This window comes from Athene noctua, chromosome 26 (assembly GCF_965140245.1).
Source record: "Athene noctua chromosome 26, bAthNoc1.hap1.1, whole genome shotgun sequence".
Taxonomy (NCBI): domain Eukaryota; kingdom Metazoa; phylum Chordata; class Aves; order Strigiformes; family Strigidae; genus Athene; species Athene noctua.
Window position 1 is genome coordinate 2,491,587 of NC_134062.1, and position 16,556 is coordinate 2,508,142.

General features: G+C 46.1%; 1 protein-coding gene across 2 annotated transcripts; it reads right to left on the reverse strand.

The window, feature by feature from the left end:
* Window positions 1-4,310: 4,310 nt before the first annotated feature.
* Window positions 4,311-16,048, reverse strand: LAYN (layilin). Of its 2 annotated transcripts, XM_074927580.1 has the most exons (8): window positions 15,911-16,048; window positions 14,667-14,690; window positions 13,172-13,469; window positions 10,773-10,930; window positions 10,367-10,405; window positions 9,925-10,008; window positions 9,109-9,211; window positions 4,311-8,417 (listed from the first exon to the last, which is right to left on the reverse strand). In XM_074927580.1, exons 1-8 carry the CDS (start codon window positions 15,990-15,992, stop codon window positions 8,060-8,062), a joined length of 1,146 nt encoding a protein of 381 aa, XP_074783681.1. In that variant the 5' UTR covers window positions 15,993-16,048; the 3' UTR covers window positions 4,311-8,059. The 2 variants fall into 2 exon arrangements, with proteins under 2 accessions (XP_074783681.1, XP_074783680.1); XM_074927579.1 differs by lacking the exons at window positions 14,667-14,690; window positions 15,911-16,048 and having other exon boundaries at window positions 13,172-14,468.
* Window positions 16,049-16,556: the final 508 nt, after the last annotated feature.

Below are 16,556 nucleotides of genomic sequence, written 5' to 3' on the forward strand. Positions count from 1 at the left end.
CCCCCGCCCCCCCCGCCCGTCACCGCGCGCGTCAGCGGGGGCGGAGCGTCGCCACGGCAACCGCGGCGGCCTCCGCTCCCCTCCGCGGCAGCGTGGCGGGCCCGGCCCCCTCCGCGTCGCTGCGCGGATCCTCTCCGCGGCTGCGCTTCCCCCCATCCCCGGCTCCGCCTCTGCGGGCCCTGCGCGCACCGCGCGGCTGGTGGGGACGGGGGCGGCGGCCGGGAGCCCCCGAGGGCAGGACGAGGAGAGGCAACGAGTGATCCCCGGGGCCGGGGGGCTGCTCCTGGATCAGGGGCTCTGTGGGCAGTTTCCTGACAAAGATAACCCTTCCCCGGCGCCGAGCTGCGGGCCGGCGGGCCGGGTTAATCCGGACCAGGACGATGCCTTTCCCCAGTACATCAGCCCTCAAAATCCCCGTCGGCGTTCCGCAGGGCTCACCCTGAGGCCCCGGAGCAGGTCTGGGCCCCACGATTTCAGAAGGACGCGGAGGTCCGTGGATGTGTCCAGAGGAGCCACCGCAGGCGGTGGCAGGGCTGGAAGGACTGTCCTGTGAGCAGCGGCCCAGGGCTCCGGGCTTGGCTGGTCTGGAGCAAAGGGGCTGCGGGGCGGCCTCACGGCGCTCTGCAGCTCCCGAGGAGGGGATGGCCGAGCTCTTCTCCCCGGGATCAGTCGTGGGATGTGCGGGGACGGTTCGGAGCTGCCTCGGGGGAGGTTTAACTGGACGTGAGGGAGGATTTCCTGACTGAGAGGGTGCTCAGACACTGGAACAGGCTTCCTGGAGAGGGGACCGATGCCCCACGCCTGCCAGTGTGCAAGAGGCTTTTGGACAGTGCCCTCAGTGACATGCGTTACCTTGGCCAGCCCTGAAGTGGTCCGGCAGTTGGGCCAGGTGATTGCTGTAGGGCCCTCCCAACTGAGCTCTTCGATTCGATTCGATTTGATTCGATTCAATTCGATTCCCTATTCTATTATCTATTCCTTCTCTTCTCTTCTCTTCTCTTCTCTTCTCTTCTCTTCTCTTCTCTTCTCTTCTCTTCTCTTCTCTTCTCTTCTCTGCCCTCCCCTCCCCTCCCCTCCCCTCCCCTCCCCTCCCCTCCCCTCCCCTCCCCTCCCCTCCCCTCCCCTCCCCTTCCCTTCCCTTCCCTTCCCTTCCCTTCCCTTCCCTTCCCTTCCCTTCCCTTCCCTTCCCTTCCCTTCCCTTCCCTTCCCTTCCCTTCCCTTCCCTTCCCTATTCTATTCCATTCCATTCCCTATTCTATTCTATTCCATTCCATTCCGTTTCTTATTCTATTCTATTCTATTCTATTCTATTCTATTCAACAAGGCATGTCCAGAAGCTGATGGTACAAGAGCACACGTGTCTGTTGAATCAGCTGCACAGTTACAGGCCTTTAATGGACACAGAGTGCAGGAGGTGCAAACACAGCTCAGAACAGAGCATGGCCACAAAAAGGGTGTGGAAGAACGCAACAAAAACTTCTGCCTCTTGCTTTCCCTCTGTATACATGCCTTACACGTAAAGCTGCCTCCTACTTGTGGAAAGTTGGTTAAATTTGTCATGTGTCAAACAGCAATGACTGTTCTGCAAGGGGAACTGAAGATGTCCATGAAAAGTTAATGCTTGTCCTTCACTGCGCTTGCAGTTCATCAGATTCCTCTAAGGAATGACATTTTGAGATGCTGCTGCTGACTTGGACTGCTGCAGATAATAACCATGTTGTTACTGTTCTATTTATCCCCTTAAGAAGTTCTGGCAATGACTAACTGGTGACTTGAGTTAGTCAGACATCCACCCTTTCCAGTGATTGATGGGCGCATGAGCAAGCTTACCATAATCCCACTCGAATAGAAAATGGTGTCATCCCAAACTGCGACTTGTGAAATTTCACTCCTGTTTCACCCTAGAAGGTGCTTCATTTTTTTCAGAAATCGGAAACACTAACCAAACAGAAATTCTAGCAAGAAGCTTGATGTGTTAGAAGTAACCTTTTGCTACATCGTGCAAAATATGAATTCTCAGTCACTTTATTACAAATTCAATTTTTAGTAATAAAATATTTGGTTCCTGCCCACTTTCATCCATGTAAAATCTCACCAGACCGGTGCAAAAATCAATTATTAAGTCGAATTTTGTGTTTGCAACAGAAAACTTTTGCAGAAACTTCTTTGTGCCGCACACCACAACGCCGGTTTTGACCTGAAAGTTCAGGTTACAAAAACATTTCTTAATAACGCTGCTAGAGGAACTGCAGCCACAAAACATTCGTTGTACAGCAGCCTATAGCGGCCATTGATGGCTTTTGCTATGCTCCAAGAAAAAGTGATTTTGCAAGTGCTTGTCACAAGCACTGGTGCAGAGGAGCTCTTCCAGGCCATTTTCAACACTGGGCTGAAGGACACAACGCGTGGAGCACACATGCCCTCTTGTGGTCAATGTTCCTGAAATAATGCTGCCGCTGGGATGCTCTACTGAACGGAGATGGCAAAGAAAAGGAATTATAAAGCTACCTCGCCTTCTAATAACTCCCAGAGATGCTAAACACATGCAGCTGATTTTGCCTGCGTTCCATAAGCCAGCAGCTCAAACGACCAGGGCACACAGTTGCCAAAACTTGGCTTTACATGTTTACAGACCTAAGCTCCAACAGCTGACTTGAGCTTTTTCCTCTCATTTCCTGTTTTTCAATGCCTAAAAGATCCTTAGTGCCTGCCAAAAAAAAAAAAAAAAAAAAAAAAGAGACCAAGCATACAAGAGTAAAAATGGATAGACACACAGTTACATGATAGAAGAACACTAATTACTGCATTAGACACCCTGGAGATTGCAGGACCCAGCATCCTATACCAGGATTTTGCTTTTCAGGAGAAATGGTTGCTAACTAAGAGGTAGAAGATTTTTTTTATTTTTTTTTTTTAAGGGATTGCTTCTTTCAGGGCTTCATCTAGCAGCACTGTCTGGTGGAGGAACAGCGTGGGCTTGGCAGACACTCAGCGATACTGCAGATACACAGGGCCGAGCCACTGGCACATCAGCCTCACCTGTAACATTCCGCAAGAGAGAGAAGCAGCTGTGGCCACTCACTGAAATATCTGCAACAGGCAGCAATAGCACACAGATCCAGAAACATCTTCCTGCGCATTTCCATTGGCAGAGCTCACTCACGGCCAGGTTGTACACTCATTTCTGTTGTTTCAGTCCCACATAAAACACCTTCAGCCAAAGCCTTCAGCACACCTTTTTATTCCTGGTGGTTTATGCAAATTGGTTTTGCTTCATTTTCCTATCTAGTTATTTCAATACAACGGAGAAGAGCAAACTTTTAGGGAAGAACTAAATTCATTTCAGATGCTCCATAGACAAGACTTTTTTGGCAGCAAAACGTTGCTCTCCTATAACTGGAAATATTTACCTGCAGAGCAATAGGTGAATAGGAACACAGTAATACTTGTGTTCCTGCTTGGAATTCTTTATTTGCTTGGTCATTCTCCCTCCATTAGATGGTCTCTGACCAAAGAAAAAAAAAAACAAACACCCCCAAAAACCAGGTGGATCCAAAACCTGGAGTTTAGCAAATCCCTACTGGAAAGCCAGACAAAGCCAAAATAATTCTCTGTGGTTTTAGCAATGTATTCCTTAGAGTTCTGGCTTCTGTAAGCATTTCACACCGTCAGGATTGCCTCCAGCTGCCCCTTTCTTTAGGGCTGCGTTACATCTTGTACGCCTTCAGGCAAAACTCATCCAGCAGAACACGGGCACTCTGCCACCACAGCACGTTTCTGTCCATCACAGCGTACACAAGGTATCCCAGGCAAAGTAAATTAATGAAGATGCTCAACCAGGGAGAGGAGATGAACAGAAACCTTCCCTTGCCATAATACAGCAGGCTATTAAATCGTGGAGTTTGGCTGAGAAATGACTGAGAGTTACACAGCAACCTTCAGGATTGCTTAAGACCCCTCGAAGTAAATCTGAATTAAGGATTTGCAAAGTCTAGACAGGGCTATAAAGCCTAAAAATTTCCCTTGGCTGTTTAAATCATAATGAGAACCCACTTCAGTGACCAGTCGTTAAGTGCTCCTGTGTTCAAGTCCTGTGCTTGACTGAGATCTACGGACAAAAGCTTTGTTGAAAGGTTGATATAACTGCAACCAGAATGGCAAAACTTAAGGTGTTGTGGGTTTTTTTTATATACAGATTATACATTATATACATATATACATTATACAGATAGATAAACAGGCATTTACTATTTTTATTTGTCTTGTGAAAAGGTCAAACATGATCTGACCGAGTAAGAAAGATTAGTTGGTATACACAGGGCCAGGCACCAGAACTGCTCAACCAAGCCATTATCTTTAATCAAATAAATTTTGATACATAATGAGTTAGTCGAGACATGCTTCAAAATTGCTGCACAGATCTGCTGGACAATAAAATTAAAATTTTCTCAGTTACAAGGCCTCATTATTGTAGTCTCAAAAATCACTTCAGAGTTACTCATTCTTAGATTCAAGGCATCCCTAGAAGCCTGTGAAATGTTATTTCTGGTTTTCACACAGGTCTGAGACACTCGGTAGTTAAGATCAGACTGAGACAGAGCTGAATCCAAATGGCCCCAGACACAGGACAATGTCCTGAACACTTGCTTTTCTCAGGGCAGATGTCCGGCTTGCCAATGTCCAACCTACTTGGTTCTCTACGCGGAACTCCCACTTCTTTCTCAGTTCAGTGGGACACAAATCAAATCAAACTCCATTTTTAAAGGAACGGCTCCATCGCTGGAATAATTGAAAACAGAGTAAGTGCAGACAAAGGAAAATGTGCTGCTTTACTCCAAGCTGAATATACTTGCCTTGAGAATATATAAACCAATGTAGGAAACAGCTGACAGATCAGACAGGACAGACAGATCTGAAGGGTGGAACTTTGCAGTGGTTTCTACATAAACACAGCTACTAACATGCAGAGATCCCTAGCAAGAAGCTGTAGAGCTCTGACTGCAAACCTCTAAGCATATTCATGGCTTCGGTATTAACAGCTGGACTCAATTCACAAGAGAAACTCAGACTAACTCTGTACTGAAAAAAATCCAGGGGCCACACTGCGGCTATCAGTACTTCATGGCCTTTGCCTCGGAATCTACCACTACCTGCACAACTTAGGCTCTAGACTCCACACGTCCATTTAGCACCGATGTGTTCAGGTAAGGACAAACACCTTTAAAAAGCAGAAAGTGCAAAACAATGCTGTGTTGTCCGTCTGGAGACTGAAGCAGCTGGGGAGCACAGGAATGGATTGTGCCCGTTCATGTCAGTGGGGGGCATTTTATATTTGTAAATGTATTTTCAATTTTGCAGATCTCAGTATTAAACATTTTCCAGAGAGTAGTCCTTTATGGGACTAGACCATGTGCTTATTTGATCAATCCAAATTCCCTTCCTATTCCTTTCCAAAAGCTTTGGTAAATACAAGCACTTCCAACTTCTGTAAACTAACTTTTACAGTGGAATTCAGCTAAAGCAAGCCCATACCCAGCAGCACATGGGATTTTAGAAGCATATTCCAAGTCAATATGATTCTCAATTTTTATCCAAACTCCTGTTCCACTTCACTGCACTGACAAATGCAACAGTGCAAAGACCTTGCCCCGGGAATTAGCTCAAACCCCTGTGAAGATCGTTGAGTCCTTGAAACTGAGAGACAAACATGGATCTGATCACCTCTCAGGAACAAAATATTAATCAGAAAGCCCTAGCAAAAAACAAGGTAATCACCATCCCAGGTCCCCTTTGCTGCGTTTCTTCTCAGCAAACATACACAGGGATGCTCTTCGTAGTACACGGCGTAGGAAAGTACAAGCTTGTAAGGAAGATGCTGGCACGTCCTCTGTCTCATGCACGGAAGATGAAAACTTGTCCACGCGATGAGTTCAAATTCAAAGACACTTAGTTACTTCAGAATCCACGCCGATGGGCACATTCTGTACCTTCTTGATGCTGTGATTGAAGTGGTGTGCTTTTCAGTTTGCTGTGGGTAACTCTAGGTACCTCCTCACCAAACCACAGCCAGGCAAGCACAGGTTGAAGAAAGTGCTAGGCACCCAACTCCTCATTTAGGTGCCTTTCTGCACTCCCGGTGATAAATGACGTTATTCTTCCAAGCAGAAAAGACAGTGCTGTGAAGATTCATTCACCCTTCTCTCTTTTCCAATATATATTCCTCATTCTTGTGATACAAGTGATCTCCCGAAGTGTGCTTTGAAAGGCCTTAAAACATACCAATGCCCAAGTTAAATTCAGTTTATCTTGGAACAGTTCATCACAGCTGTTTTTAATTTCCTACACCAGAAATCAGTACAGTTGGCTAAAATAATTATACATTCTCTGTTCAATAAAGAGAAATTAAACTCAGTGCAACTCTTAGAATATGTCATTAGTCTGCTCTGGCTCCTTATACCCCTTAGAGAGAATAAAACTCCAGCCTGAAGTTGCTTCTGCAGTTTGGACAGATCCTTCACACCACTTCCATGGCAAATGCATACTCTTGATTTCTTCTAGCTCCTTAACACCTTTATTAAATGTGCTGCAAATAACAGAGAAACGGAGATAACGATCTAAAAAAAACCCAAACCCCAGTGTGAAGGATTGTCTCATCTCTTTTCCTTAGAAGTCAAGCAGTGAACTACAGACTTTTTTTTTTTTTTCCCGAGGTAAATGGTGTTGCTTCATATTCTTCCTTGTTCCCTGTACCTAACAGGAAAATTCTCATTTCACCTGAATTTATGTTTAGCTGTGTGGCAGTTGCTATGCCCTGCTACCATTCATTTCTACTCCTCCAAATGTGCAGGCAAATGGTAGGCATCTAATATTGGCTTCAAAAACAGCACCTTAAAAACTATGGTAAAGTAAGATGTCATTCCCTCACCTTGTCATTCCAGAAACTATCCTCAGCACTTCACCTTATTACTTATTTAATCTACATAACTGGAATAAGTGGAGACAACAAATAATTTATTATAAGTGATTAGCATGATACTTTAGTTTACCTGTCAAAGTGCTGGTTTTAATTCAATTCTTTACATTCGCCTACCTTTTCATAAATTCCATCTCTATGTAGATTAACATCAGGGTGTTAGTCTTCATGGAATTCAGTACATGTCACAGGCCAAAGGAGGAAAAAGATCAAGGATAAAACCACAACTGGCTATTGAAAGGAATTGGTAATTAATTTGTCATTTAGGCCAGATCAGCACATCTCTGGACAGCTAACCAGACTGCTCTAATTTCCCAGACCCATCAGAATGCTTTGGAGTACCCCGTTCCCTTCCTTTAGCAGTGCAGAGATGTCCCTCGTTCCTTGCTTTGCAATTCCTTTTGCCAGAGGATAAGTGAGGGAACAGAATTAGCCTTGAGACACCAAAGCGCTCGCTGGGATTCCTCAAAAACCATCCTCCCGGCGTGACACACAGTTATGTGCTGTGACTCACACACCTTGCCTTGGCAGCAAGAACCAGGAGGGAGGGAAAGAAGCAGAAACCACACTGATCTCCTTCTCGGGAGGTGTCAGCGTCATAGGCAGGGGGTGAGCGAGGGCAACACAGCTGGGATAGGGGCTGACAGGGCAACAACGCCCAACCTGCAGCCATGGCAGCTTTCCTGGGGACACCTGTGAGAATCCAAGTGTGCCCAGCGATTGACTTTTGAGTTTTAACACTTTCGAAGACGAGTAGGTCAGTTAAATAAACGGGGATTTTGGAGTGTCCTTTAGTTTCAAAGGCGTATCTCTGGAGTACAAAAAAAAAAAAAAGCCAAGAATATTAACAAGCCATTCCTGGGGCAAAGGGGGCTTGATGCAAAGCAAAATATATACATTCTTTTCACTTTGGATCTTTAAAAACCTATATTCTTTCAAAAAAAGAGAGAAGAATATAGGGACAATGCAAACCCAAGATAAACATCACATACACTATTATGAAAAGAAGTGCATAGGGAGAACAGGTTAACTTGTATTGACATTCACTTTGTCATCCGTATTTCCAGGGTTTTTTGGTCCATTTCCTCAATATCCATATATCTCATTCTCCACCCAGGCCGATTCCTTGCTCCTCCCCACACGATCTCCACACAGCTCATAGATATCATTGGTCACAAAACCACTCTCAGTACTGGCCAATGTCACAAAGCCACTCGTTGATGTATTCATTGCTGCATCCTCATAATCCCTGGAGAGGCTGTCAAGCACCTTATCTTCCTGTGTACGGAAGGAAGAATGCTTCGTGTCAGGCCTAGTTCCAGCCAGATCCGCTTCCGATTGTTTCTTGATTACTTTGTAAATATCCAGATTTGGACTGTTCCTTCTGGGGTTAGACAGCCACGCATCCTCCTTCTTTGGGCTGGTGTCCAATCGGTTCCGTCTCCTTAGGGAAAGAGGACAAGCCATAATATGCATTTTTACAGAGGCAAATACAAAACAATACCACACTTCTCTTACAGTAATTTCATGATGAGCCTTGAGGAAAAGCTGGCACTCAGAGCCTGCACTCAGGATGACATTTATTAGGTGTCATTCTGGGGGTGTGGCAGCAGTCTGCACATCTGGGGTAGTCCCCGGGCAGGACGTGCTGCGGTACCCCCGAGGTACCCCCGAGGTACCCCAACTCCACACTGACACTCCCAAAACCACAGCGAGCAGCCCCACCAGAGGTACTGTGCACACGGGGAAAGCGGGGAGAGGAAACTGCCAAATGGTATTTGCTCCAAACGTTTATCCTTTTATTTCTCTTACTATGGTTTTCACTTTTGAAGGGGATCTTCTGATAATTTAAATATTTTCTTTAATAGGAAAACTTAACTGCGAACACTTCAAAATCATCGTCTTGTTTCACACTATTCCCAAACTACTGTATGTCTGTGAACATCATAAAACGGTGTAATGCGATCTACATAAAATTTTACTTCACAAGTAACTCAGCCTGAAGCTTCCATGCCACTTTTTAAACATTTATTTGGTTGAAAGCAGACTTCTCCAGAGCATCTGACAGCATCCTGAAGCTAGCTGTAAAATGACTGCCAGGACAGGTTCACTTGTTACCCAAAAATGTCACTTACTTCCTTGCAAAAAGCCAGAAACAGAAGATGGCTGCAACGACCATCAGCAGAAGCAGCACAGGAATGCTGGGAATAAGGATGTAGGCAAAACTCTGAACAGGTTCTAGGGGTAAAAAAAAGAGATTCTGACTTTTATTCACTTCCAGCTGCATTTGACATGCACAGAATTTCACAGAAAAACTAACCAGTTGCAAAAGGCAGCATCATCCCACCTCAATGGGCTTCTAGTCTTGTTCATAGTCTAGCAGCATCTACTCAAAGGCAGCAAGTCTAACAGAGACTGATCATCTAGTTAAGCAGGTTAAAGTAAAATAAGCTCAAATCTTCAAGATGAGGAACCAGGCCTCACTGTAAGAAGGCAACGGGAGTGCAAGTTAATGAGCTGTGCTGTCTTCTAAAAGCTTAGGAACCCCCAGCCAAAAGATTTCAGAAAGCAAAATGTCTTTTAAGAATCTGTGAATCTGTAGGGGGGAAGTCAGCATAGTAAGAAGAAACTGAAAGTTTTTCATAGTTAATGATAGACTTACAGACGAAACATTAACAATTCAGACATTCAAAAGCCTTTCAATAAATTAAAAATACCTTTTTCCGACCCAAAGTACTTTGCACAGCTTTAGATTTAGAACATTTGGGTAGCCAAAGCAATCAGTTTAGGTATGTACCGGAAAAGATTTGAGGGAAGCCTTTTTTCCAGATGAAGTTGTCTAAATTCAGACTTCTCCATTTAGGGTCGAACACTTCAAACTGAAATGCTGACTGTTGGGAAACTTCCACAGTCAGAGAAGGAACAGGCCAGCTGTCGAACATACAACGTACCTTTGGCTTCTACAGTTGTTACATTAGCATCCTTCTCATGGCATTCTTCTGGGAACGCTGGGTTCAAGGGCTCTGTTACAACATCTGGAAAGAAGCAGCTTAATTAATCCTGCAGATGTTATCTGAAAGCGTTAAAGAATCATAAAAAAGTGATAGCAAGAGGAGATTGAAGAGGCTGCCTGCTGCAAGGATGCCTAAGGTGTGCTGGGACTCTTTTGCTCAGATTTCTGCAGCACGACCAGCAGTCCCAGATATGGCAGCACCAACAGGAAGGTTGTTCCTGCAGAAAAGATTATACAATAGCTCGAGGAACGTGCAAACTGCAGGGAACCTCCCTGCTCAGCTGTGAGGGTGCTTGACAACGAACGTAACAGAGAGTATTTCTACCCAAAGTTAGCATGTCATTAAAAAATAGCCCCAAACAAAGTTATCTGTAGCTTACCTTTTTGAGAATTCTCTATTGGAGCATTCGTTGGCTTCTCTAGAAGAAAAAAGATATGCACAATTTCCTCATAAGCTTGAGGAGGGAGACCGAGTGTACTGAATAGAGTCCAATAACACGAGTACCCCTCTGTAGTGTTCTCTCCCCCTCAGGCCCCATTTGAGATCTCAAATAATTTATAAAAATCCTCTGAAAATTCCTATCAGCCAGAAGGCAAGTAGCTACAGATACTAGACAATGACATAGTTTTCTCCAGGTCTTGCATAAATTTAAAGGTATCCGTCTCCCACCAGATCTTTCCAAGGAAGCTACGAGAGGGATTCCCTATCTATCCTGCGATCTCCTCGTACCTCCTCTTGGGGACCAGGAGCTGGCTGATTTTTAAAGCTGCAGAATGACTCCTTACCGAGAGAATATTTACAAATGAAGTTATTTTTCATGTTGCATCTGTCATCGTTCCACTGAAACATGTAAGGACCTCCGACACCTGGCGGGGCAGATGGTTGGTGGTACATCACAACACAGATTTCACTCCCACAGGACGGCTCATCTACATACCAGTTCCTAAGAAAACACAACAAACGTGTCAAGTAAGACTTGACGTCGTTTTTCATTGTACTGCAGAAGCTCAAATGGAGATACAGCATGCGGGGCACCACGGAGGGCAGAATCCAAGAGGATTCCAGCTCAGCAACCCCCACCTTCACCCTCCACTTCTACTCTGTAAAAATAGGAGCAATAACAACACAATTATTTATAGTGTATCTTGTCTTTTTGTAATTCTTAATTCTCAAAGACTCAGCAAGCAAGGTGTTCAACAATTATTAGGGAGCGAAGGGCTGTGTACCTCACTGGCTGAAACTCCTCTGCAAGGCTGAGTAAAAGCTCGGGGGAACTTTGACTTTTTCTACGGAATTTTAGATGTGCAAAATCATCTATCAAAATAATTTTTGCTTTCTGGCCTCAGTGCCCAATGCCTGCAAAGTTCTGACACCTATTTAAAAAGCAAATGAAAAAGCTAAATTGGGATCTGGGTTTTTTTTTCCTCTGTCTAGAAAAACACTAACATTAAAAAAACCTGTCTCGCAGATAGGTTTTTTTTGTAATAATAAACTTCACCACGGGAAAAGTGTGGAGGCCCTTCCAAGTAGCACACAGGAAGGAGGCTTCACTACTCGGCACTCCAACCCAACTGTGAGTGAAGAGCCATTTTATGCAGCTCTGAGAAACACTTCTAAGACTGTGTCCCGACTTCGAAAAATGCTCAATACCCACCGATTTTGGAACAAGGAATTTTCTGCATGTCAAGCACTTTCTGAAAACCGATCCATACGATACAAATAATTCCAGCTATACCAAGGTATTCAACATGGGAAACCCCCCTCACATGAAAGCAGTATTTTTTCCATCATTCCAATGCTGTAGTCCTTCCTCGCTTCCTTCCTCCCCTAGTGTCCTCCTGCTGCCATGCCCGTGATCTTTTCCTTGGCTTTATCATTCAGGAATTCAGGATAAGCAAGCTACATCTCATCGATAAAAGGCAATAAAGTTATGTTTGTTTCTTAGCAGCAGCAGATCTGGTTCTGGCTTCCTATTATCTACCCCTCATACCTGAACTAGAGGAGTAACTTTAATATATTCAACAGCACTAAAAGCAGTTCTGGTTTATTAATTTCTGCACAGAGCAACTAAAATTTCTTACGGGTTCCCAAAGCATAAAATTCACAGTAACAGTTATTTTTACACATGTCCAATATCAAGAAGAATGCTTAGGCAGACTTGTCATTCATATGACATGTTGCCATAAAATATTAAAAGAACTTTTGGGTTATTTAATGAAATTTGCAGTTCAATCACTGTAAACGCAGCCAGAAGTTCAGGGTAATGAGTGAACACTGTATAGTCTGATTTTTAAATATTATTATCAGGCAAAACTCCTTTGAACCTGAGGTTCACTGTAGAGCTGGCACCTCATTGCTAAGGCTTTCATCAACCTGGCAATGCTTAGAGCAGATTTCCTACTTCGATACCACAGAAAGGCAGACCTTGAAGGCTTGGATCTATGAATATCTTTTGTCTAGAAAAACATGATTCATGATTGAAATCAACTCCTAATTTAGCAGAACTTCTGAGGCTGAACGCATTTTGGTTCTATGCTGAACAGAGATGTGAAAACAACTGGAGCAAAGTTGTATTGGTTGTAAACGGTGTCTTTATATTTTAACGACAGCAAATGCTGTGGTTCCACTTGCCTTAAGACAAGGAGGCAGAAATCGCACAAGTAGCATGAACATTTTAATTTTTCATGCCTACAATAAATACTGCAGCTCTCCAATTTTACTGCCTCACAGGAAAAAAAAAAGCCATTTTCCCCTCAGCAAGTAGAAGAAGGGCCATTTGCTCAGGATATCAGGGACAAAACTTCAGGGGATCTGAAGTGCAGAAACCTTCAGGGCAAAGCACGTATTTGTCCATGCCTAACTGGAGATTTTTAAGACCAGATTGCTCATTTTTCCATCTCCTTTTAGCAATTAAAAATGATCAATCTAGCCCAAGCTGACACTCTAGGTGTCTTCCATAGAGCAGCAAAGAGAGAGCAGGGTCTGTAGAGAGTAGCCTGTCTACAGGCTTACATCTGATGAATGCTCTCTGGAGATACTCCCACTCTTCAGTGACTGCAGAAGGACCACAGATGACAGCTGGGACAACACTGCAAGATTCTTTTGAAAGAATCCTTTTGGGTCGCTAAAGGCAGGTGACAGTCCCTGACCAGGTTGCTTCCCAGTCTCACTCACAGGTACCTACCGGAACTTGGATGAGCTGCCATCTGACCAAGAGTAGAGGTTCTGACACTCTGTACTATTGTCTACCTCCTCCTTTTTCCTCCTAAGCCCTATCCAAAAATCTCCATCAGAAGCTAAGAGACTCTCAATAAATTTTTCAATCAGTCTTTGCTCTGCTTCTGTTTCAATACTGACTAGATGTCCGCCATCAGCTCTGCAGGCACGGTGTGCGTCTTCATAGCTGATCCTGCGTGAAGCATCATGAAAATAACCCATTTTGTAGCACGGTTGCTGTGTTCCACCCCGGCAAACTGCCTGTCCTGAAGAAACGGAAAGAAACCTGTTACAGAAACTATGCCTGTTAGTACCAGAAGCGCACGCTAGCACTTGCATTTGGTCGAGTTTTGCACCGTACGACAGCTGACATGGAAAACACAACCTGAGGAAAAAAAAGCCTCTTGGACTGGCAAACGGCATCTCCAAACTCTCCCTCCTGCACTAACAGTTCGGGTGGCTCTGCACAGCGCTGTTCCTTCACGTCCTGCACTTCTCGGATACCTCATGAATTTTCTGCGATCTGAAGACCCCAGGAGTTCCTTACAAAGAGGCAACGCTGTGTCGGAGCGCAGGCTGCCTTATGCAACCTTTTAAAAAGAGATTTCCTTCACAAGGGTTCGAGGAGGCTTTATTTATTTATTTATTTTAAAATTGCTATTATTTTTAAGGAATTTAAATGGCTAAAATTAGAGATCCCCTTACACAAGCAGAGATAACAGTGATTTCTCTTCTGGGGCGTGTGTAATGGTTTCATGGAGTGTACCTTGCAGCGTATCACGATGTGCTCACCCAGTTCAACCGTAAGCATCGCTCTCCGCTCAGTGTCACTGACTGCCCAGGGAGTAAACAACGTCTGTTTTCAGACTCTCATGAGCCAAGGACTTTCTCATGCGTGAAGCAGCATGGCTTATTTTGATTACAAGAAAAGTCAAGATCAAAGTGAAAAGATACATCATCTAAAATTATGCACTTGTGTGTTTCTCAGCAGAAGAGTCCCAATATTTAGACTGTGGAAACAAACAGTTTCGTTTTACTCTGTAAATATTTCTTTCCAAACACACAGCAGACGCAATCTGCTGATCTACATGTTTTTACAGAAGAAAACCATTTAGCAACATTTGTAAAGTACTCAGAACAAATGGGATGTGAGGGCAGGCCGTTGTAAACCTCTCTATGGGATATATGCTGGCTTTTCTTTATTCTTGTACCTTCCTGCATGGCCACTCTAAGAGTGGGAATTTAAACACCCTTCATACTGGAATTTTTGAACAGTTAAGTACTCAGAATCTGCCAACATTTTACACAGAAACTAAAACTGGCTGTACTGCAAAAGCAGTGTTAATATATAACATAATTTTTTAAAAAATTATAAAATATATTAAAAATATATCTCTAAGTATAACCTGTGTTTCTCTTGGTAATATTCATGCAAGCTTGGTGAAAAAGGCAAAAAACCTTACCTCTTCGGAGGGACACGTCCACTGCTATTGTGAAAGACATAAGAAAAACACAGACAGCACAACATTATCAAAAAACTGCAGCAGCTGTCTAGAAATTAATGCCACAAACTGCACTCGGGTTCTTCTCCGACACACAAACATGTTTGTTTGGTTTTTTTTTTTTTTTTTTTTTTCCCCATTAACTGGCAGAAAATCTCTGTCATATCAGACAAACTTGCCCCTGCTTTCAGCTAAGGAAAAATTTATTGTAGTTGATTACTGTCTGGACTTCAGTGCTGGTTATATTCCCAAATATAGTTTGGGTAACAGAGGACAACTGGATACTCCAAGCAATGCTGAAAGGGTTCCTCGTATTTTCCACTTGTCTCCTCATCACCTACATGGGATCTGCCTCAACGCCTGCTGCCTTCACCGAGTCAGTTATACTGAGAAATAAAAAAATCCATGAAAATAAATAAATCCCCAACCCCACAGCTGGCAGCTGAGCATTCTAACTCACTCCCACATTAGTCCTACCGCAGACAAGCGCACGGCAGAATTAAAAATGTATTTATAGATAGAATAAAACTCTTGGTCTTCTGTTGGAATTACAGAAACGTTCCGTGGGCGCCAGCGTTCAGGCTCTCTGCTGAATACACCAACCTACGGAGACAGGCAGAACCTTCCCTCAGGACTGGTTTTAACCAGGCTAGACTACCTGGTTTGGGTGCTACATGTAAAAATGCTGCCGGTTCAGCGCTGAGCTGCCCTGGATCTGTTCTGGGAAGTGTCTCAAGAGGCAAAACCCAGACGGGACCACCTGGGACCTCGCAGAGTGAGACAACCCCCCCGATGGCTGCAAACTCGATGAGCCCCCAGGGTCGGATGCCAGGAATAGTTCTGGTAGCCAGGAGAACATTTAAAATTCCTGGAAGCGAGGATAAACGCAGGAGAGAGCAGCGGGAAGAGGAAAACGCGAGCGGAGCCTGGGCGTGCGCTTCCCGGCGCGGGGGATGCTCCCGCCCGGCGCGGGGGGGGCGGGCGGGGGGTCCCCAGGGCCGGGGCTCGGGCAGGGTGCCGGCCCGGGCAGGGCACACTCATCCTCGCCGCGTCCCCGGAGCAGGCAGGGGGCAGCGCCCGGCGGAGCTCCGGGCCAGGGGGCGAGTCCCGCCCGCGCCGGGAGCCCCGGGACCGGCCCCGCGCCTTCCCCGGCCCCGCTCGGCAGAGGCGGGCGAACGGAGGGTCCCCCCTTGCCCCCCGCTTACCGCTGAGCAGCCGGGCCCCCGCGGTCCAGCCCAGCGCGGCAGCGCACAGGGCCGCGGCCGCCAGCATCGTCCGCGACTCCATCGGCGTGCGCGGGGCGAGTGGCCCGCGGGCCGGCTGCCGGGCAGGAGGGGGGGAGCGGGAAGGAGCCATCGCCTCCTCCCTCCCTCCGTCCCTCCCTCCCCGGGCTCCGGGCCAGCGGGCCGGGCCCCGCTCAGCCCCTGCGCGGCCCCTGCGCGGCCCCTGCGCGGCCCCTGCGCGGCCCCTGCGCGGCCCCTGCGCGGGGAGGAGGCGGCGGCCGGGCCCCGCTCAGCCCCAGCCCGCGCACGGGCCCCGCCTCCCTCGCTGCGCATCTCTGCTCCGCTGCCGGCCCCTCTCCCCAGCCATCCCCTGGGCCACACTTCAGACCCCTCATCACTCCGCGGGCTTCCCCCCGCTCCCGCTTTGGAACTTCCCCGTCCCACACTTAAACCGCGGGGCGGGAGCGCAGGAGACATCTGCACCCCCCCAGGGACGCGGGACAGAACCGCACCCGCGGCCCCCGAAACCACGGGCTCGCCCTCCCCGGACTGATGCGCAGCTGCCTGCAAGAACCCGCCTCGGCACTGAAAATAGAACCCGGGAACTTTGTTTCAGGCTGGACTAACG